At 42.0% G+C, this 24,077-nt stretch overlaps 1 protein-coding gene across 11 annotated transcripts in view; it reads right to left on the bottom strand.

Moving 5' to 3' along the window:
- MACF1 (microtubule actin crosslinking factor 1) overlaps positions 1-24,077 on the bottom strand; it is a 338,282-nt gene that overhangs the window by 210,825 nt on the left and 103,380 nt on the right. Inside the window, exon 1 of one of the 11 annotated variants that reach the window (XM_081818150.1) lies at positions 21,518-22,163. The exons of 9 other annotated variants lie outside the window; for them this stretch is intronic. In XM_081818150.1, the coding sequence (XP_081674276.1) occupies positions 21,518-21,626 (109 nt within the window). In that variant the 5' untranslated portion in view covers positions 21,627-22,163. Of the gene's footprint in view, positions 1-21,517; positions 22,164-24,077 lie in introns of those variants that run through there. One more of the 11 variants, XM_081818151.1, reaches the window with a different exon arrangement.

The following is a 24,077-nucleotide window of genomic DNA, read 5'->3' as shown; positions in this document are numbered from 1 at the left end:
GATGCTTAACGCACTGGGCCACCCAGGCGCCCCAGGCTACCTTTCACTTAATAGAGCCCTGCAAGTATTCGAAGCGGGATTTTTATTAGATTTGACCACTATCATTCATTCCACCATATTTTGATCTTTTTAGACACTGATTCAATTATCCAACATCTTCATTATCCTTTCCAAGCCTGTGTCATCTACAGACTGAATGAGAATCAGCTTACAACTGCAGTCTCATCTAAATCACTAACACTGCTCACACTATTTTCTCTTCACCGTATGCTCTCTCCCTCTCTACCTCTCCAAATAGTACTCTTTTTTAAAAAAGATTTTATTTATTTGTTTATTTGAATGTAGTCCCCGATGCCGGGCCCAATTCCACGACCCCAAGATCATGATATGAACCAAAATCAAGAGTTGGATGCTCAATTGACTGAGCCACCCAGGCACCCCAAATACTGTTTACTCTTTAAAATCTAGTTCATTCATTCACTCATTTCTTCTTTGAATACAACTTTATTAAGGACCTACATGATTGGAAGAGCCTGTCTTTGACTCTGACAATAGATACCAAAGTCACTCCCCAGCTCATGCTCTCTCTCAAATAAATAAATAAAATCTTTAAAATGAAAAAATAGGGGCGCCTGGGTGGCTCAGTTGTTAAGCATCTGCCTTTGGCTCAGGTTATGATCCCAGAGTCCTGGGATCAAGCCCCACATCGGGCTTCCTGCTCGGCAGGAAGCCTGCTTCTCCCTCTCCCACTCCTCTGCTTGTGTTCCCTCTCTCGCTGTGTCTCTCTCTGCCAAATAAATAAAATCTTTAAAAATAAATAAATAAATAAATAAGAAAGAAAAAGAAAAAATAGATACCAAAGTCATAGTCCCTATCTTTAAAAGAGATGACAGTTGGGGCGCCTGGCTGGCTCAGTTGGTGAAGCATGCAACTCCTGATCTTGGGGTCATGTGTTCAAGTCCCACACTGGGTGTGGAGCCTACTTTTAAAAATAATAAAATAGGGGCACCTGGGTGGCTCAGTCATTAAGCGTCTGCCTTCGGCTTAGGTCATGATCTCAGGGTCCTGGGATCGAGCCCCACTCGGGCTCCCTGCTCTGCAGGAAGCCTGCTTCTCCCTCTCCCACTCCCCCTGCTTGTGTTCCCTCTCTTGCTGTGCCTCTCTCTGTCAAATAAATAAATAAAATCTTAAAAAATAAATAAAAGTAAAAATAATAAAATAGATGACAGTCTAGCAGAAAAAAGAATTAACTTCCGTGCAGTTTGATACGTGCTATAAACAGAGCTAAGCACAGAGTGCTCAAGAACAGAAGAAAAATGGTTAAGCTACCTGAACAGGAGAGGGAAACATGCGCAGTTAGTGAAAGGTTCCAGAGGAATGAATCTAATTAAACCTTAAAAGATGAGTAGAAGTTAGCCAAGAATTTAAAGGGAAGGGACAAAGCTACTACATGCAAATTTCACCTAATGCAAATTCATGGAGACAACCAGGAGCTTATGTTCAGAGAAGTGCACAGAATCAAGGATGGTTGAAAGACAGGATGTGTATTAGGTAGTGGAGAGACTTAAAACTAGATAGGATGGCATGGGCCAAATCATGACCTTTCTTACAAGCTAATGAGTCCAAACTTTACCACTAAGAAATTGGTAGAAGGTGAAGGTGAAGGAAAGCTTCAAAAGATTTTAAACAGGAGATGACATGATCAGATGTGTGCTTGAGAAAAATTACTCTGGCAGCCTTTCCTGACAACTCCAGGTCTCAACAGTCTCTTTGTCCTACAAATTTTTATGGTACTTACTATGCTAATCACTCAATCAGCACTTATATAGTTATACAGAGAGTCCTGAACTTTTAATATGCTTATTCTTACAGCACCAATGAGATCACTAACTCCTTAAGGAAAGAGATCATGCTTTACTTTCTGTATCTGCCAAAGCTGCTAACAGCTACAGCTCTGCAGGATATGACCTAAAACAAAAATTTCTTGACTGGCCAATATATGATTAGAAGACTGGCTAATGAAACACAGAATGAAATCAGAGTCGAGTTACCTACGGAAAAAAGTCCAGTATGTAAGAAACCCCAACACCCCAATAAGTGTCTCTTGTGTGCTGAAACATGCAGCCATGATGGGAAAACAAAATTAAAGCCAACTAAAAGTTCTGCCCCCTTACATTTCACCACTACCAGACCCATTCTGCCTCACTACATTAATACCTTCATAACCAAGATTGACCATTTCCAGTTTTACAAAATTCTCACTCTGGAGACACAAGTTTTCCTTGTTATTTTTCTTTTCAGAACTTATTTAAAAAGTTGTATGTGTTTGCCATGACAGGTTAAATAATACATAGATGGAAAAGGAAAAGTTAACAAATTTCCTTTTATTTTTTTTTTTTAAAGATTTTATTATTTATTTGTCAGAGAGAGACACAGCGAGAGAGGGAACACAGCAGGGGGAGTGGAAAAGGGAGAAGCAGGCTTCCTGCAGAGCAGGGAGCCCGACGCAGGCCTCGATCCCAGGACCCTGGGATCATGACCTGAGCTGAAGGCAGACGCTTAACCACTGAGCCACCCAGGCGCCCCAACGAATTTCCTTTTAAACTAATCAACATTTTAAAGAAGGCGCAGGGGGTACCTGGATGGCTCAGTCAGTTAAGCATCTGACTCTTGATCTCAGCTCAGGTCTTGATCTCAGGGTTGTGAGTTCAAGCCCTGTGTGTACACACACACGTACGTACACACACACACACACAAGAAGAGGCGGAATTCATGAGATTTCTTTTTAGTCCACTGCCTCTTTTATTTTAGACCTGAAGATGCGAAGGGCACAATGGACGCTGGTCCATCTTACTGTTTCCAATAGCTAAAAAACGGACTTTCAGTTCAGCGGCAAGAGGTCCAGGTATTTATTTGGGTCATAATTACTAAGGGAAACATGATTACAAGCTCTTCTTTTTTTTTTTTTTTAAAGATTTTATTTATTTATCTGAGAGAGAGAATGGGAGAGAGAGAGAGCATGAGAGTGGGGAGAGTCAGAGGGAGAAGCAGACTCCTTGCTGAGCGGGGAGCCGGATGTGGGACTCGATCCCGGGACTCCAGAATCATGACCTGAGCCGAAGGCAGTCACCCAACCGACTGAGCCACCCAGGCGCCCTACAAGCTCTTCTTAATACCAGCTAGCCTGCTTTAGAGCTGAGCCATAAGTTCCTCAGAAAAGGGTTTTATGGAACAACTGTGCCCCCAAAGCTGAAGGATCCTTTTTTAGGATCCTGTGTTGCAGACCCATCAAGTACATGCAAGTTCTTTCCTGATTTAAGCATTAAGACAAGAGGATAGATACTGCAGTGCCTGGTGTTTGAGATCATAATATTCTAGCAAGGAAATTCACTACAGAAGCCAAAGAACAACCAACTATTAAACTTTCAGAATGCGCCAAACAGCTCAGACTTTCAAATTTTTTAAAGTTTTAGGTTTGGCTCCCTACACATAAATCCCTAATTTAATTCCAGGCCCAGCAAAGATCATTTTACCTAACACTGGAGGTAGAATTTTCAAGATACCCCAGTCAATTTAACAAAGGCCATATTCTTTGATGCTTCTTATAAACTTGGCTGTACCAAAGGCTATGAACTGCCAACAAAGAACCCAACTGCCCACTGGGAAATTCTAAGATTGAACATATTGAGGCACCAATGAATGATGTGGGGGTTACTTAATTAGAAGGATTTAATACTTGTTTCCAACTTTTATTAAAAGCCATTACAGTCCACCAAGCTACCAATACATACCCCAATTTTCTTTGTTTTAGTTTCACCTGCAGAGATGTCCTTTGGAAACTTAGGCAAGTCCTTCCACCTAAAATCTGGATCCCACCTCTTCCCTTCTCTTTGGGAACCTTAATCCAACAATTATCCCCTAGCTTGTATATCTTTAACTTCTCTCTTTCCTTTCCCCTTGGCTTCCTGAACAAGTATGATGACAATGCTGTCTCCATCTCCTCACCTCCTATTCCCCCCATGTGACCTGTGTGGCTTTGAGCCCCACAAATTCACTGAAATTGCTTTCTCCACAATCACCTACCTAACTGCCAACTCAGAAGACACTGCTGATCATTCCTTCACCTTTTAAACTCACTCTCCCTCTTGAATCTGAGACTCCATTCCACCCTAGTGTTCCTCCTTCCTCTTTGGTTATTCCTTCTCTTCTGCTCACTCCTTAAATGTTTACTCATCCTTAGCCTTCTTTCCTTCTTTTGGTATTACAGGTTTTTAAGATATCCATGGACCCACAGGTCCATAGATGGGTTTGGAGAGTGATGCCGTGAACCACCTAAAACTGCATGTAAAATTTTGGGTGTTATGCGCATGGTGGGAGGGGAATAAAAACCCATAGTTTAAAAAAAAAAAAAAAAAAGGAGGGGCACCTGGGTGGCTCAGTCAGTTGAGAGGCTGCCTGCAGCTCAGAACATGATCCCAGGGTCCTGGAATCGAGCCCCGCATCAGGCTCCCTGCTGAGTAAGGAGCCTGCTTCTCCCTCTCCCTCTGCTACCCCCACTGCTTGTGCTCTCTCTCTCTCTCAAATAAATAAATAAAATCTTAAAAAAAAAAAAAAAAAGGTTATGAAGAGCAGTTCTCCCCATTCTCCCAGAATAATTTTATCTACTCCTATGGTTCGAACTGTAACTGATCATTTTCAAATCCGTATCTTTAGCTCAGGCTTTCATCCTAAATACCACTTTCATATGTCTAATTGCCTCCTAAACATTTCTTGCTCATCTCAAACTCAACTTGTCTAAAACTGAACTCTTTTCTCTCTGCTTCTAACAGGATTCCCTGCTCTAATCCATCTGTTATGGTCTGAGCGTTTGTATTTCCTCCCCTAAATTCGTATGTTGAAATCTTAATCCCCACTGTGATAGTATCAGGTGAGGCCTCTGGAGCATGAATGGGTCATGAGGGTGGTCCTTATAAAAGGACCCCAAGACAGCTCTCTCACCCTCTTTCTGCCATGTGAGGGTACAGTGAGGATGACAGCTATCTATGATCCGGGAAGAGGGCCTGCACCAGACACCAAATCTACAGCTGCCTTGATCTTAGACTTCCAGCCTCCAGAACTGTGAGAAATAAAGGTGTGTTGCTGAAGCCACCACATCTGTGGCCCAAACTAAGACACCATCCTTTTCAATTCTGCCAGCAATCTTTCTAACAAAACTGATCTGTTACTCTGCCTTAAAATCTTTCAGTGACTCCTCATCCTCTTAATTTTTTTTTTTTAAGATTTTTATTTATTTTTTGACAGAGAGAGAGAGACAGCGAGAGAGGGAACACAAGCAGGGGGAGTGGGAGAGGGAGAAGCAGGCTTCCCTGCTGAGCAAGGAGCCCAATGTGGGGCTCGATCCCAGGACCCTGGGATCACGACCTGAGCTGAAGGCAGACACTAAACGGCTGAGCCACCCAGGTGCCTGCCCCTCATCCTCTTAATATTAATAGTTAACGTTTACTGAACATCTGCTTATGTGCGACATGCCTTATGTATATCGTTTCTAATGCTCAACAACCCTGAAAGCTAGGTATTATTTTACTGGAAAGATAAAGCCTAGAGATGTTAAGTAATTTTTCCGAGATCACAAGGTAGGTAAAGAACTACCTGAACTCGGGACGCCTGGGTGGCTCAGTCGTTAAGCGTCTGCCTTCGGCTCAGGTCATGATTCCAGGTCCTGGGATCGAGCCCCGCATCGGGCTTCCTGCTCTGCGGGAAGCCTGCTTCTCCCTCTCCCATTCCCCCTGCTTGTGTTCCCTCTCTCGCTGTGTCTCTCTCTCTGTCAAATAAATAAATAAAATCTTAAAAAAAAAAAAAAAAAAAAAGAACTACCTGAACTCAGCTCCATTGGATTCCAAAGCCTGATGCCTCCATTCAGGATAATATTCAAACTTTTTACCTTGGCATCTAAAACCCATTATCATGTGGTGCCTGCCTGCCACTCATCACTCTCTACCCTTTCATAAAAATTCTTTCAGCCTTGCTGAACATTCTTGCCCAAATGTAATCTTGCCCTGGGAACAGTATTCACTGTTCCCTCTGCATGGAATATAGCTCCCCCCTTGTCTGTCTACTCATTGCTCTGTATTCAATTAAACCATCACTTCTTCCAGGAGCTTTTCTTACCCCTTACACACACTAGTTTAGCTGATCTTTCTCTTGTGCTTATTGAAAGGTATTATTGTTTACGTGTCTATTTGCCCTACTCTACTAGGAGCAATTTGAGAATAGGCCTAGGTTGGAATTAAAGCCTGCATTTGAGGTGTAAAGCTCTGTGTTCTAATCCAACATAGCTGATAACATCGTCCCAGTGCATTATAAATCATTACAAAAGCAAATAAAAGAAGAACTTCTGCTTGTTTCCCTGAGGGCCACAGAAAAATCACAAATGGGGCGCCTGGGTGGCTCAGTTGGTTAAGCGACTGCCTTCGGCTCAGGTCATGATCCTGGAGTCCCGGGATCGAGTCCCACATCGGGCTCCCTGCTCAGCGGGGGGTCTGCTTCCCCCTCTGCCCTCTTCCCCCTCGTGCTCTCTGTCTCTCATTCTCTCTCTCTCAAATAAATAAATAAAATCTTTAAAAAAAAAAAAAGAAAAATCACAAATGGTTCTAGAAGCCCAATGGGGCACTTGGGTGGCTCAGTTGGTAAGTGTCTGCCTTTGGCTCAGGTCATGATCTCAGGATCCCGGTATCAAATCCCAGGTGTCAGGCTCCCTGCTCAGCCGGGAGTCTGCTTCTCTCTCTCCCTCTGCCCCTGCCCCTACTTGTGTGCGCGGGCTCTCTCTCTCTCATAAATAAATAAAATCTAGGGGAAAAAAAAGAAAAAGAAGAAGAAAAAGCCCAAGAGGCACCAACCTCCTGGAAATTTTAAAAATGAGATACATGAGCTTAGGCCCATTCCTTGACCTCATGAAATTTACAATCTAGTAGCAAACACCAATATATAAATAATTAACAATAATATCAAGCAAATGAAACACCAAATACAAGCTACACAAAATGATGCTGATAATAACAGTTAATTAATTCTGACAGAGGGGTAGGAGGAGAGTTCATGGAAGGCATAGTGTTTGAACTAAACCTTGGATAACAATTAGGATTTGGGCAGCACAAATGGAGTTAAGGAATTCCAAACTGAAGAAGAAGTATGAGCAGCAATTCGGAGACATGTAAGTACACAGGATGTGTTTCAGGGAATAGCACAGGTATGCATAGCATACATTTAGCAATTTAATGAGAAAGGAAGCTTGCAAGGTCATATGAGGTTAAATCACTCCAGAAAACTGATCTACTTAATTCAGTAAATAAAATGATACCACTGAGATTTTTTTTAAAGATTTACTTATTTATTTGAGAGAGAAAAAAGGAGCGCAAGCAGGATGAGGGGCAGGGGGAGAGGGAGACAAAGTCTCAAGCAGACTCCACACTGAGCACAAAGCCTGACACAGGGCTCTATCTCATGACCCTGAGATCACGACCTGAGCTGAAAACAAGAGCTGGACACTTAACCAACTGCACCATCCAGGCGCCCCAAGATTTTTTGAACCAGAAGGTATTCCGAAAAGATTAATCTGGCATTGGACCGAAGGCCAGTCTGCAGCAGAGAGACACTAAGGGGTACAAGAACCAGCTAGAGGTCTACTTAATGACAAACCAAGAAAAAAATCTAAGAGTATGAACTAGGGCAGAGACAGCAAGGATATAAAGAGGGCAGGGAGATTCATAAGATAATGTAGAGGCAGAAACAACAGCCCTTAAATATTGACTAGATGTGTTAAGGAAAGGGAAGGTTCAAAATAATTCTAATGTTTCTAGTCAATAAATGTTGGTCAACTAATGTTTCCAGCAACTGGGAGGAGTGGTATCTTGAGATTAGGAAAGTAGAGGAGGCACAGATTGGGTGTTGGGTAGGTTGGGTAAAGCAGAAGAAAAATAATGAGGTGTTAGCAGACCTTCTTGCTGACAGTTGGAACGTTAGGTCTAGAGTTCAGAAGAGCAGTCAGAATTGAGGCTACAGATTTGAAGCTAACAGTTGACAGCTGTGGCTGTGGCAAGTTCAGCAGACAGCCTATTTCAACAAATCTGAAATCACCACTTTGCCCATATTATCCCTCTACTCAAAAATCCTTTAGTGGCTCCCAGAAGACCAAGTCCAGGTCCTTTGTTTCCATAGTCTGCTGTGTACAACCCTTTGAAATTCAGTTCTGGTTTTTATTCCCTGTGTGTTAGGTGGTTGGAGGAGATAGATACGTGGCCTCTGACCTGAAGAAATTTACAATCTACTCTTCCAACTTTATCTTTGGGCTCTCCCCTGCATGACTCAACTACAACCATTCTGATATCATTGTTTCCAAACATAACTTGCACATTCTTGTCTTTGTTGCCCCTACTGGAATATCTGGTCTCCCTCTTTTTCAGTTATCTAAGTTAGAGCCTCCTTACAAGGTCCAGCTGAAGTCCCACTTCTCCCTTTGTATCTTTCCACCTATGCCAGCCACTTCTAGATGCCTGCAGGTGCCTGTGTTTATTCAGTTTACTTGGCACCAAGCATACAAAACCTATTGTTAGATACCTCTCTATGTAAATCCTATTTATCTGAACTTTAGCTCTTTGGAGTCAAGAACCATGTTTTAAATTTCCTTAAATATCCAACATTTAAGACAATAATGGATACTCAAGAATACTCATTCATTTAACAAATATATACTGAAAGCCCACTCACTATGTGCCAAGGTTATATCTACAAGGACATTTTAAGAGGTATTTTCAAAGTCAGACTAAGAAGTATTCCCAAATGATAATTAAAAGACTGCTTTTCAGCAGGGAGCAGGGATTTCCATTCAGATGTCCCGTCTACAGTTACAGCTTTCCTAAATTCTTCTTGTCATGTCTGGACCCAGGAGACTTTGCACCACTTCGTGTAAGCTCAAAGAAAATGGGCTGAAGAAATAGACCCATAAATACAGAGGGGTTGCCAGAGGGGAAGGGGGTGTGGGGATGGGCAAAACAGGCGAAGAGGAGTGGGAGATATAGGATTTCTATGGAATGAATAAGTCATGGGAATAAAAGATACAGCAGAGGCAATATAGTCAATAATATTGTAATAGCTTATGGTGACAGATGGTAGATAAACTTGTGGTGAGATAGCAGAACATATAAACTTATTGAATCATACGTCTGAACCTAATGTAATATTATGTGCCAACTGTACTTCAAGAAGGAAGGAAGGGGGCGCCTGGGTGGCTCAGTCGTTGGGCGTCTGCCTTCGGCTCAGGTCATGATCCCAGGGTCCTGGGATGGAGCCCCGCATTGGGCTCCCTGCTCCGCGGGAAGCCTGCTCCTCCCTCTCCCACTCCCCCTGCTTGTGTTCCCTCTCTCGCTGTGTCTCTCTCTGTCAAATAAATAAATAAAATCTTTAAAAAAAAGAAAAGGAAGGAAGGAAGAAAGAAAGGGAGAGAAAGAAAGATACATAGATAGATGGAGATCAAGCAATTAACTGTGCTTACCAAAAATATACAACGGCACCAACATTATAAATGATTCCTATCCTCAGACATACATAAGTCAACTTCAGGAAATAAGACTGACCTAGAAATTGTGTTTACTCTGTGTCAGGCACTGTGCAAGGCCTGTTTCATTTATTATTTGACTCAGTCCTCACAACTCTACCAGTACACACTATTTACCCTCATTTTTATAGTTCAAATTGAGGCTCAAAAAGGCTTATTAATAATTTGCCTGAAGTCACACAGTTAGCAAGTAGCAGAATTGAGATTCAAATCCAAGTCTGTCATGGACTTTTAACCACCACACCTACTGCCACCATGAAATTATTAGAAGGCAACACAATATCATCCTGTGTAATGACAGGCAGAAGGGAGGTGCAAACCATAACTGTAACTGGGATTCATGACAGGCATCTATCACCAAGGGTTGGTACAGGCTTAGAATGTCTCAGTGAAGATGGAGAACTGGGAGCTTAGGGAGGTGATAATTCTAGAAACTTCAGTGCAAAATTAAAGTTTTATGTTATTTCTCAGGCAAACTGGAACTTTATTAATGGTAATTCTTTGCTCTATTGGGAATCTGAGAGTAAATGACAGAAGTTAGATAAATAAATAAGCCAGGAGTGGGGCGCCGGGTGGCTCAGTTTTTGGGCATCTGCCTTCGGCTCAGGTCATGATCCCAGGGTCCTGGGATCGAGCCCCGCATCAGGCTCCCTGCTCAGCAGGAAGCCTGCTTCTCCCTCTCCCACTCCCCCTGCTTGTGTTCCCTCTCTCCCTGTCTCTCTCTCTCTGTCAAATAAATAAATAAATAAATATCGAAAGAAAGAAAGAAAGAAAGAAGGAAGCGGGGAGTAATCATGGTGGCAAGAGAAATGAGACATAGAGATGGAGGGAGAGGCATAAAGGAGAAGGGAAGAGGGAGAAAAGCTCTACAGTTTCTTGAATATTCATTAGATTATCAGAAAAACTAAATCACAGATACAAAGAGATCAGAGGTTTAAGAATCCTCGAAATACATTCTGAAAGATGAAGAAATCCAAGACCTAAGAGATTTAAGAAGTTGGATAAAGTGACACAGGGGCAGAATCAGGTCTGTAACTTGGATTTGCTGGCCTCTAGTCTATGATGCTTACCTTACAGAACACTCCGCTCCCCTCTCTGAATCTGAGTTTCATCTATAACGTTTTGAGTTTGGACTAGGTCAATGGTTCCCAAAATACCAGTCTGTGAACTGATGATATCAAAATCACCTGCAGAGCTTACACTGGGCTAAGCGCTTGAATATCATGTACTCCTCATAATGACTCTGAGTTAGGGTCTATTTAAATCCCCTTTTAAAAAACGAGGAAACCGAGGCATAGAAAGATTAAGCAATTCTCCCAGCTCATCTAGCTATTTAGTGGTAGAGCAGGAGCCCCAAGCAGACAGGTGATGCCGAAGTCCATTCTCTTAACGAAGTCCATTCTCTTAACGATTAGGTCACACTGCCTCAGGGGGATTAAACAGGGTACAATGAGAGAGAATGTTTTTGCCCCGAAAATTTCAATAAAGATTCTACACTTCCTTAAACTTCTCCGTTGATTACAGAAAAGGGGCCTTTTTATCTCCAAGCACTTTCGGAGGCAGAAGATTCTTTTCTCCAGATCTCAGGGAGGAAATCTCAATGATACCAGAAAGATAAAAGGCTAGACTGCATGGCAACAACAGACTAAAATGGCCCCTCCGTGTGCCCCAAACATTATTATAATACCACCTTTGTTTCTCACAAAGCACTTAAATATCTGGCAGTACTAGCCTCCCGGTCAGGAGACAGAATCGGAACTGCAGCTCTGGTGACCCCTTCTGAGATTTCTGCTCTCTCCCCTTGATAAAACAGCTGGCAATTTCAATTTTAGTGAAAACCTGCCTATTTGGGTCACAATTTTGTTCTGCTTCAGAGACTCAAGAATATAGTATCAAAAAAGATATTTTGATTATCAAAGTCGATGACCAGTTCAGGAGTTCCCAAACCAGTAAATGTTCCAAAATAAATCAGATAACCTAACATAAAGCTGTCAACCTTTTCTTTTGCTAAGTAGGGATATCTAAAACCAAACTACGATCTAAGAACAATTCTTTCATAAAATAAAGGACATTTTAACATCAGAAAAGTAGGAAGGGCAATCCAAGAGTAAAGGACAGGTCTTTAAATGAGTTTCCGTTTATGAAAGGTACACTACTTTCTCCTTATCTCTTTCATTTTACCAATAACTGATGAACTGATATCTCATTCCAGCACCAGTCCGTGCACCCTGCAGTTTGGGAAGCCAAAGAAACCTGTGGCCAAAAAGGCTGGGCCACTTGCTCAAGGTCACAGAACATGATTTAAATGAACTCTTGTCCTTTATCCAGGGAGATCTAAGTCACAGTCTATACAACACACCTCCTAGCCTGCAATTCTTCTTTAGGTCCTGTCCCCAGTCCCGTCCCCAGACCATCTTGGAGCCCTCCTCCCACCTCATAGCTGGCAGAAGAGAGTAAGTGAAAGAGGAAACCCAGGCCATGACTCCTCCCACCCACCCCCAATCCAGTCCGCTCAGAGGTGGACTCCGTGACCAACCAACTTCTGCTAAAAATACACCCTGGACTCTCAGAACTATGCCAACGTAACTTAAAAGTGGTTTCCTGATACAGGCAAAAAGAAGCGTGAGCATGAATTCAGTCTCTATAAAAAAGTCCCACACCCAAAGCTCAGGCTCTTAACTGCCAGTCACTACAAGCTTAAGAAGTTCCCCAGGAAGTAGGGCACCCGTCCATTCCCCTGCACATTTTAACAAGCCCAAAGGCTGTAACACCCGCAAAACTTCAAAGCCCATATATTCCTAGGAGTCAATAAGAGCAAGGGCTATTTGGGATCCACAGGCCCAGACAGGGAAAAAACTTCACATACTAACCCATACAGCACATGCGGCAAACCAGGTGGACGTTGAACTCGTGCTCATCTTGGTAACTAGGCCACATGGCACTCTCGTGTCTGCTGACCCCACCCAAAAGGAGGGTGTTCCAAAGAACCTCCAGCTAGTGGCTTGAGCACCCTCTGCAGCTCCTCAAAAAAGACTTCGAGGTAAACAGAGACAGATAGCCAAAGGGCTATTCGATGAGCAGAGAGAGACAGCAGAAGTACAGAGACGTGGCTCCACCCACCACTTCCTAATGACCTCCTCCTCCCCTTGAGGTCAGAGAGGAAGCTCCTCCCTAGGGCACTTCCAAAAACTGGGTTCAGGTCTTCAGGCAAAAAGTATCCTATTCAAAAGTGGCAGCAGCTCAGTGTTTTCAGACCAACAGCAGCATACAGAGGTGGGAGCTTCATATGAAAATGTCCAGCCAAGTTACTGAGTAAGCCTGAGCAGGTAGAAAGACTGGTCTTTGAGTTACCCTCCATTTGCAGAGCAGAAGCTTGTGACCTGGTGAATCTTAGACAGTTGCAGAAGAGCTGGTAAGGTAGAACGGCTTACTGCCAACTAAGGAACAGTACATCCATTGCCCAAAAAACTGCTCCTCTGGCTGGCCTCTTCTCAGGCAGAAGTACATATAAAGTTTTAACCAACTGAGAAGGTCCCACAATGGGAGAGACTATAATGGAGTGAATCCCATACACTGTCCACTGCCAACAGATTCCCAGATTCTAAATGGAGATTCATTTCCCCACATTTACAGCTGCCCAAAGGGAAGAGTCACAGTCTCTCCGCAATGACTCCACCTACTTCACAGGTTAGCCCAGCCCCAGCCAGTCTCTCAGGTAGATTAGCAGGGCTGATTTCACCAACTTGAAAAATACTGTTTGCTTGTTGCTCCATTCTTTCCCCTCATCCAGCCAGGAATGTCATCCCAAAGTCCCCTTCCTCTTCCCAGACCCTCCCACTCTGTCTCTGCAGTCAGTGCACTTAACTCAGCGGTGCCAGAGATCCCTTTCTCCATCAGTGAAAGGCTGCTTGCTTGTTTGTCCAACTTGTTTTCTGAGTCTTGGCTAACTGTACCAGACACTGAAATGTTGAAGGAACACAATGAAGGGCTTTTTCATTCAGATGGCCCAGCCCATCTATTGCTTCTTCACATTTCTGACCCAACCAGGGGTTAGAAAAGCCGAGCCTCTGTCGATGGCAGGATAGCCATTCTGATTCCGATCCCGATCTGGCCCCACACCACTCAGAAAGGCCCCACACCACTCAGAAAGGCCCCACTGCAGATAAGGGCCTAATCACTGGCCCTTTCCCTAAATAGAATGACTTCTTCAGGCTAATGCTACTTCCAATCCTGTTCCTAAAGGCAGGGAGGGAGGGGCAACACCCAGGAAAGCAAGTTTGCAGAGATCAGCCCCAAAGACTGCAAGTGAAAAAGAGTAAACACGAGCTTGCCTAGCAGGCCACTCAATTTAAACAAGCCCTGTGACCTGCCTCGGTCCCCGACAGCTTTCTTCACTCCCTACTGGGCATCCCTCCCACCTACAAACTGCTAATAATCCTGTTACTACTTACTAATAACAGGACTCACAGCTGACTTTATCCCTCCTTGACTAAGCTCCCAGTCACCCCAATAACCTACGACAACTCTACTCAGTTTGTTCCTCTTATTTGACTCTTCTTAGTCAGTCTTGGACAGGAAGGGTCCTCCTAGAATTTACCTTGTCCTAAGAAGAGAAATGCACAAGAAATTGGGAAAAGAGAAGAAAAAGGAATAAATGTTTCCTGATTCATATTTTAGTAAACTTTTCCTTTATCTGATTTAAATTTCTTCAGTCTTGTGTCTTTTGTCTTCATATTCTGGTCTCTAACACATTTTGAATGCACTTAATAACCTAAGCTAAAATTAATTGAGCACCTACTATTACTGTAATGTGCTAAGAACTTTAAATATAATTTCATCTAATCCCAACAATTCTCTAAGATAGGTATTATCATTTCCATTTTAGAAGTGAAAATACTTTTAAAAAGCTAAATAACTTGGAGGTGCTTGAGTGGTGCAGTAGGTTAAGCATCTGACTCTTGGTTTTGGCTTAGGTCGTGATCTCAGAGCCCTGAGATTGAGCTCCAGGCTCCATGCTCCACTAGAGTCTGCTTAAAATTCTCTCCCTGTTCCTCTGCCCCTCCCCACCCTGCACTCACGCAGGCTCACTATGGCTCTCTTTCTCTCTAAAATAAATAAATTTTTTTTTAAAGGCTAAATAACTTGACCAAGATTACGTATCCATTTGTTCAACTCCAAAGCTACACCTCCTGTTACACCCTAATCCAGAATAACTACACTGCTGTGGGGGAGCTGTATATTTAAGGTGGCAGAATATTCCTGGGAAGATTAAGAAATAAAAATATTTGAACTATAGCCAACCAGAGATTTAGGGCATATCCCAAATGAATATGCGGGGTAACTTCTAGAAATACTAAATATTTTCATAGTCTCTAAAAGTCAAAATAATCATCACTGGGTAAGCTTTGAAAAAGGTAAATCAAAGCCTGCCTTCTTCCCACTCCCCTGGCATCCAAGCAGAATCTGTTTCCTGTTAAGGCACTGTAGACTGAGGAAGTTAGGGGAGACAGTCTTGGGAATAAGGTCAGTCTACCTGCTAGGAGACACAGGTCTTCCCTCCTAGGAGATCCTGAGCCTCAAAAGGGAAGCTACTACTAACAGCAAGACTTTAAGACAGGCAGCTCTTAATTATTCAGAGGAGACCCACATGAGCAGTGATTACCCAGGCCATCCCCCTTCTTTTGGTCATGTCATTGGTCATTGGGTGTCTAGAAATGTTAGAGGCACGAAAAAGTGAATCTGACTGCTACCTGCAGATATTTAAAATACTGAGTGGGAAAAAAATAAAAATAAAAAATAAAATGTTGAGTGGAAGGAAGAGATCCAAGCCAGTATTTCCATACATGGCTAGAAGTTATAGGAGAATTTACAACTGCTGGCTTTCTTACAATAGCACAGAAAATCGAAGTTATACATTTATTTCCTTAAATGCCAGAATCACCCACTGTTAAGGATATTAAAGCGGACACAGACGTCTTTCCTTCTAATGTGTAAGACAATGATTCATAATATATCACTAATTTTTTGTATACTCCCACATTGGCTTTTTCACATTTTTTTCATTGTCAACTGTAAAGACAAATATTTATATTTTGTCCCTGCAGCATACAGGAAATTACTATGTCCTCAATGATATCTTTTGTGAAAAAAAGTATCATGAGGATAGTAAACAATTATACAGTCCTTGGGGCACCTGGTTGGCTTAGTGGGAAGAGCATGCGACCCTTGAACTCAGTCGTGAGTTCAAGCCCCACACTGGATGTAGAGATTGCTAAAAATAAATAAATAAATAAACAAATCCCACAATTTTATAGTCCTTACCATGTGCAGAATGTATTCTAAAAACTAACTCAAAACAACCATGCAGCGTTACTAACCCCACTTTACAGATAAGGAAGCACAGACCCAGACAGACTGATGTCAATCCGCCAGCAGAGGCAGAGCTGGGATGATAATACAGGCAGCCTGACCCAGACTCTCAACCACAATTCCATGTCACATCCAAGTAGAGGCCAGATGACCACACTGCCAGAAGCACAGGAAATTAGAGACCTTAGTCTTTATTCTTCTCATTCAGACAGGAAATTAGAGGAAGTAAGTGACCTAACATCTCATGTAGTCAGCAGAAGAACCAGGACTGGGGCGCCCGGGTGGCTCAGTCGGTTAAGTGCCTGCCTTCAGCTCAGGTCATGATCCCAGGGTCCTGGGTTCAAGCCCACGTCGGGCTCCCTACTCAGTGGGGAGCCTGCTTCTCTCTTTCCCACTGCCTGCTGCTCCTTCTGCTCTCTCGCTCGCACTCTCTCTCTCAAATAAACAAATAAAACCTTTAAAAAAAAAAAAAAAAGAAGAGCCAGGACTTAGAACCCAGGTCCCCTGACTCCAAGTTCAGTGGTCTTCCTACACATCGTACAGATCTGGAAAAAATAGCTAAGGAAAGAAAAAGGCAAAGGCTCCACCTTGATTAAGACAGCTAATGGTTTAGTTATTTGAGTAAAGATATATTAGATATATGACCATATATTTATCAAGTACCTGTTACAATAAATTTTTAGATAAGATGAAAGGAGGATGCACAGCTAATGTCATAAATGGAGGAATCAACATTCAAAACAATCTCAAAAAGCGACACCCAATCTCATAGAACAAAATGTAAGTAGAATACCTATGTCCTGTACTGAAGTTCAAGAAAACTAAAGGCACAGCAGTGTCTAGAGGGGAGATAATAGCAATTCATGTACCGGGTTTGACCATTTTATAACTGATCTTAAGTTTAACAGACTCAATAGCGTGATGTAGCTGCTAAAGAGAAGAGAAGAGAGGAGAGGAGAGGAGAGGAGAGAGGAGAAGAGAGGAGAAGGGAGGGGAGAGAAAAGAAAAAAGAAAAGAAAAGGTGATGCAATCTTAGGTTGCACTTCATATGGTCCAGATCCAGGGATTATAGCTGGTCGTCCTAGTGGGATGTTGGAAATGGAAAGAACTTTAGGAGACTGGACTGTCCAATCTTTTATTTTGCAGATAAAGAAAACAAGACCCTAGAGAGGGACATATTTGTCCTTTGGCAAACATGCAAAAATTCAAATGTTCTTCTCAAGGAACCATAAAGCTTTTTTCCAGTCTACGTTATCACAATGTGAGATATTAATAAACTAAAACACAGGGCAACTCTGTATCATTCATTTAACCTCTACTGAGCACCTATGTTAGACCACATGTCAAGCTAAGCCAAGCCCTTTAAGTATATAAATGAATAAGACAAGTTCCCTGCTACAGCTTATATCTAATGTTATCTTAATTCATTTTATTTGTTCAAGTAACATTTACTGACAGCTATTTTGTCTCAGACACTTGAGAAACTGCGATGAGTAAGAGTCCCTGTTCTTAAAGATCTTACAGTCTAACGGACTGTAATTAGTGGAGAGAGAGAGAGAGACGAGCAGAGCAAGATGACAATACAGGTTTGAGTAAGAAGCACTAACACGGTGCTGCTGGAGCAGAAGAGGGACTCTGACTTCAGTGGAGGAAGGCTTTCCAGAGGCGCTAACTACTCACCTTGAAGGATAAGTATCCAGTACTCCAGTTGAAAAGAGGGTACAGGCATTTGGGGTAGAGATCTACAAGTTTCTGAATGAGACTGGAGTACTAGGTGCTTGTAAGGCCAAGAGAGGAAATGGAACTAGTGAAATAGGCAGAGGGCAGATCATAAAAACACTGGTGCTTTTTTTGTTGTTGTTGTTTTAAGTAATCTCTACGCCCAACACGGGGTTCAAACTCATGACCCTGAGATCAAGAGTCACATGCTCTACCCACCGAGTCAGCCAGGCACCCCATAAAAACACTTTCATGTCATGCTGAAAAGTTTGAATTTTCTTCTAAAAGCAGAGAGGAAGCACTGATGGATTTTAAGCAGGAGAGTGATATAGACAGCTCTGTATTTTAGAAGGTAACTCCGGCTACAGTTAGAACACAGGTGGGGGTGGGGAGGAGTATGGGGGAAACAGATTATTTCAACAGCCCTAGAGAAAAAAATGAGGATGCAAACAAAACAGTGGAAGTTTTTGGAATAATGAGATGATATATGTGAATGTAAGTGTGGACAGGGTATATCGAAAACAATTTAAAAATCTAAATACTAACTGAACTCAAAGTTCTGTCTTACAGATATTATATGACTTCAATACAAATGGTCTGTGTCTTCCTGTATCTTGTTTACATCCACTGAAGAGATGGTGACTTGGGAACGTGGCTGTAAAAGCCATGTACTTATGTAACCAGAGCTCACCTATAATAGACCCATAACATCCAGGGAAGAAAAAAAAAAAAAAACTAAGGAAAATGAAGGAATAGTAATCAGTGATTCCTTCCTCCCGTTTCTGCTGTCCTCCCTTCACCTCTCCACATATACACCTGGCCTCCAAATTTTCCAAGCAAAAACGATCGATGTAACTGTCCAAAGGGAATACTAGAATAATAAGGAGTTGGGGAGTCGTCTATAGTCAATGGAAAGGGAAGTGTCAACTGACAAAGATCGCCTTCAAACCGAAGCAAGCCTGACACCTCGAAGAGAAAGTAGACTTGATCTTTGCCAGGCAGAATTTGGACTAATGGGCCTAAATTACAAGAAGGCAACTTCCAGCTTAAAAGAATTCCCCAGTTACCAACACAATGAATAGTCCAGAGGTGGTATGTTCTACAGTCATTTTTTCAAACAAATCTTATATGCAACTCAACATATAGAACATATAAAAACAGTGTTTAAAAAAATAAAGATAAATAAAAGCAGGGTTTAACAGTATAAATCAATTTTATGGGTTCAAATTTATGTTACTTATTTTAAAACTAAATGACATAACCAGTCAAGCAATTTTGATTAAAATTAGAGATTAATTAATTACAGTTATATCAGCCTCAGCATCCGGTCTATTTCTATGTCACGTTTTATCACAGTGAACCCTTTTGTAAAAACTGGTTCATACAAATAGCAACAAACAGTAATAGTTTCACAGTGTGCCTGGTAATCTCAGGATAATATTCAAATAAACTGATACAAGAGTCTGAAAGAAGAGCAGAAATACTTGTTTCAAAGTCAAATACCTTGGATATCTAAAATTGTGTACATTCTTTATAATATGTAAATATGACTAGAAATGTGGGACAAGAAGCACAAAATCTTTTAGTACACACTAAGCCAATAATACAGTCATCTGCTGGCAATGTGTCACCCACTCAATGTTACAGACTGAGTACCTGAGCCCACACAACTGAGCCTTGCCTAGAATTTACCAGGCACAGGACCTATTTTCTGCAGTATGTCCTGCAATAGGAAAACACTTCCAATTAAAAAAAAAAAAGATGAAAAGATACAAACTTCACTTTTTTTAATAAACTGTACATTTATAAGCAGTTTAAATATATACTTAGGGGTGGTAGAGAAACTTTATTGTGGTGATTGATGTCCAACTGGCAGGTAGTACATGAGAGCATATGTGTTACTTTTAAATATATTTTAAATAGCTAAAATACACGTCAAAATTGAAATTAAAATAAATGGGTACAGAATCTCGTAAGCACGTCTATGTAAGTTTTGGTATCTGTAATCTCCAATTATAAAATCCCTGCTCCAATTTTACAGATAAAGTGAACACAGCACCTTCCGAAGCAATTAACTATTAGGTACTAGAACCAAAGTTGTTTCACAGAAATAAAAAAGCTTTTACAATTTATTTTTCTTTTTATTTCAATGCATTTTATGGCTGTTTATGAAATTCATTTTTTAAAATATAAAAAAGAAAGCACTTAAAAAATAGGGTTCTGACTCCTAAGTTCATAGAAAATCCTATACTGAAGATAAACTTTTAAAATATTAATCAATTAGTGGCTTAGAAATGTCATTACCACAGTGCTCAGGGAAAGGAAAAGAGCAGCCTCCTCCTCCTTGGTAATTACTTTCTAGCCGCATATGAAATAGTATACAGGGCCAAATAATTCATGCCTGCCTATTCCTTTCTTTCTAAGTTCCAATACAAGCTTACATTTCAGGAAAGTCACTTTGGGCGACCTCTTTAACACAACACCACATAAGCAAACATATTTCTAAATGTCTGTTTTTGCTGATACAGATACATGCTGGGATCTGAATATTTAGTCAAAAGCTTTTCTGGGACTTACTGGAAAGGACACTGGGGAATGTCTGATTCTAATTCTAATTCTGTCAAGCATTCATGAACTTTTTTTTTTTTTAAGATTTTATTTATTATTTGACAGAGAGAGAATGAGAGAGAGAAAGCACATGAGAGGGGGGAGGGGCAGAGGGAGAAGCAGACTCCCCGCCGAGCAGGGAGCCCGATGCGGGACTCGATCCCGGCACTCCGGGATCATGACCTGAGCCGAAGGCAGTCGCTCAACCGACTGAGCCACCCAGGCGCCCAAGCATTCATGAACTTTTTATAGAAAGCAAAGTAATAAGTCAAAAAATCTGCATCTTAACCAAAAAAAAAGATACGAAGTAACAAGTATCTTAATACATTGGCTTGAAGGGAGTAGGCGGATCACAATGACAGTACTGAAGGCACGGAGATCCAAGGGTGGACTCCAGGAAAAGTTAGACTTTATTAATCCTCAACCATGGAGATTTAGAATCAGCTAAACGTGAGGCTGACTCCTGCACTGGGCTTTTAGAAATCAAAGGAATATAATGTAACTAATAACAAATATGAGAAGAAAGTAGGGTCTGCTACCATCTTTTTTTTTTTTTTTAAGTATCAGGGCCTGACTCCCTGGGGAAAAGAACAGTTAACTTCCAAGCACTGAACAGGATGACTCAGATAAACAAGTAAACTGTATGGCTGCCTGAGGGGAAAGGAACAATTTTAATCATATCATAGAGAACAGAGGCACCTTGGCAGAGATACCACTTACCCCTTCCTCTCACTAGGCTTTCTTCCTCTGCCTTTTCTCACCCAAAAATATACCAAATCCAGAAACTTCTCTAATCCCACAAGTTTTCTCGTATCTCTACCTAGAGGAGGGTGAAAGAATTACTGTATGTTTTTGGTTTAAAAAAAGATCCAGAAGCCACTTTGAGATTGTACGAAAGTAGGGAAAGGAAGCAAGGAAGGACCCAAGTCAGCACAGTTGCCACTTCCCTCAGCTTGGAGCCCAGACATCACCTCATCAAGCCAGCACCCTCTAGCAGACAGCCACAGGGAATGGGGAAGAGTCCGGATCTCACACTGGTCCCAGAGCTGCCCAGTTTCCTCAGTAGATCCACACACAAACTAAGGTCTGACAGCACCCCAGCTGAAAAGAGGTGCTGGCCCTTTAAGGAAAGCCACTGGGAAGCCCTCCGTCATTTACCCCACCCTCAAAAGCCCCACAGTCATTTAAAGAATAACTCCGTACACAAGTTACCTGCTTTGCCTCTGGCACATCTCTTCCAGTACAGAACACCCGCAATTCCAAGAACGTGAGTCAAAATAAAGATGGTTGATGGCAAATAAGATGAATCTAGGAAAGGCATTTCCAGGCTCGTCCTTCCTCCTTCCCTGAGTTTAGCCACAAGCCCACAGCTCAGGCAGGCCTCTGAATGCCTTTCTCCTGAGGTTACTGTTGTCCTGAACTATCAGCACACAGTTGTCAGAAACTTCCTGGCGGCTTCTCCTCCATCTCGTTGCTGAATGTCTTTCAGCAGGCAGGCCTAGATGGGGCTAAAACTGTACAGTGTATCTCAGACAAAGCCCAGGAAACAACTGGCCAGAGGGGGAGGGGAAAGGGAAGGAGGAACCAGGAGAGTGAAAAGGAGCGCCTAAGCTAGTGCTGAGCTGACTCAAATTCTATCTTTGGCATCCTCTGTTCAGCTTAAACAAACAAACCTCAGACCCCTCTACAAGAAGGGAGGGTGTCAGAGGACGTCACGCTCTTAACTTTCCACTCCCAGCCAGGCTGCAATACCAGACTTCAGGATGGAGCCAAAAGAAAAAAGTCACAGAATTACTAGGGAATCACTTGCGGGGAGGAGGCAAAGTACACAAGGATGTTTTTTAAGTGTCCATGAGTACCCTGGCCAGTCGGAGGGCAACGCTTCCATGGCCTAAGAGGAGGAGGCGAGGGATCCAAAGATCATTACAGAGAGGATCACAAACACAACAAGCTCCATGCAATAGATATGACATCACAGCGTGGTGAAGATCAACAAGGAGAACCAAAAACCAGTGTGTTTTCAGGGCTGGAAAATCTACCACTAGCTGCCCAAGGGGATATGGGGATGCTCAATGACAGCAGAAAACAATGCCTTCCACAAAACTAAGGCCTGCTTACAAATGAAAACTTGATACGGAGGCTGTAGCAGCAACTGAAAACACCTTACCACTACATACCTACTGGAATGACTAAAATTAAAAAGATAGATAATATCAAGTCTTGGCAAGGACGTGAAGGAACTGGAACTCTCATACACTGCTGGTGGGGGGGGGGGGACGGGTAAATTGGCACAACTGCTCCAGTTTGGCAATTTCTTATAAAGTTAAACATACACATACCAAATGACCAAGCAATATCACTCCTAGGATTTATCCAAGAAAAGTGAAAACGTGTGTCCACAAAAAGACCTGTACGTGAAAGATAATAGCAGCTTTATTCAAAATAATGAAAATCTGGAAATAGCCCAAAGTCCACTGACTGGTGGACTAATAAACAAATCATGGTGCATCCATATAGTGGACTACAACACAGCAATGAAAAGGAACAAACTACTGATAGAAGAGCAGGGATGAATCTCAAGAGCATTCTACTACATAAAAGAAGCCAAACACAAAAGGCTACATACTGTATGGTTCCATCCATATGACATTCTAGAAAAGCAAAACTATAGGGACAGAAATCAGGTAAGTGGTTGCCCAGGCCTGGGGGTAAGGGAAGGAACTGACTACAAAAAAAATAAGGGAACTTTTGTGGTGATGGTTCCGTAACTGTATACATTTGTCAAAACTCACTGGATTGTACACCCAAAAGGGTGAGTTTTGTTGTACATAAATTATACTTCAATAAACCTGACACACTGAAAGACTGGAAAGAAGTTTGCACAACCTAAATTGAATATGCAAAGGCCTCACGGTACCACTGATCGTCTTTTCACCTACTTTTCTCTGAAGAGATATTTTATAAAATGATGTGTGGACACACAACATAACATAGAAGGCCCAATAGCCAGGAGCACATCTAACATCCTCTGTGACACCTTTCACTCAGGGAAGAGTTACAGCTTCTCTTGCTAACAAACTAGCTCTTTATTTATTCCTATGGTGCCTTTTACACTATGGTATGTAAATATGCTATATTATCTCACAAATAAGCTTTACTTTTTTTTGAAGATTTTATTTATTTATTTGACAGAGAGAGCACGCAAGTAGGCAAAGCGGCAGGCAGAGGGAGAGGGAGAAGCAGGCTCTCCGCTGAGCAGGGAACCTGATGTGGGACTCGATCCCAGGACCCTGGGATCATGACCTGAGCAGAAGGCAGGCGCTTAACAGACTGAGCCACCCAGGCACCCGATAAATAAGCTTTAAAATGCAAATTGCCTTAATACCTGTAAAGTTACCTTTATTTATTTTATTTGGGGGGGAGGGGCAGAGAGAGAGTCTTAAGCAGGGGCTCAACGCCTAGCGCAGAGCCAAATGCAGGGCTCGATCTTACAACCCTGAGATTATGAAATGAACTGAAATCAAGAGTCAGGCTCTTCACCAACTGAGCCACCCAGGCGGCCCATCCTTTTTTTTTTTTTTTAATCTTTAAAAAAAAAATCAATAAAAGGGAAGGGTTTTAGATCTGAATAATCTACTAACCAAAAAGATGATAAAGGTCCCTTGAGGGGAACAAATACAATATGAATATTTTAATATGGCATCTAGACCATCTATAATTTTGTGCTAACCTATATCTCATTCATCAAATATTTACTGTTTCCTATGTTCCA

Source organism: Leptonychotes weddellii, chromosome 4 (genome assembly GCF_054177405.1).
Source record: "Leptonychotes weddellii isolate Sample4059 chromosome 4, ASM5417740v2, whole genome shotgun sequence".
Taxonomy (NCBI): Eukaryota; Metazoa; Chordata; class Mammalia; order Carnivora; family Phocidae; genus Leptonychotes; species Leptonychotes weddellii.
Note: the sequence above shows the minus strand (reverse complement) of the source record. Positions and strands in the feature narration are given on the sequence as shown.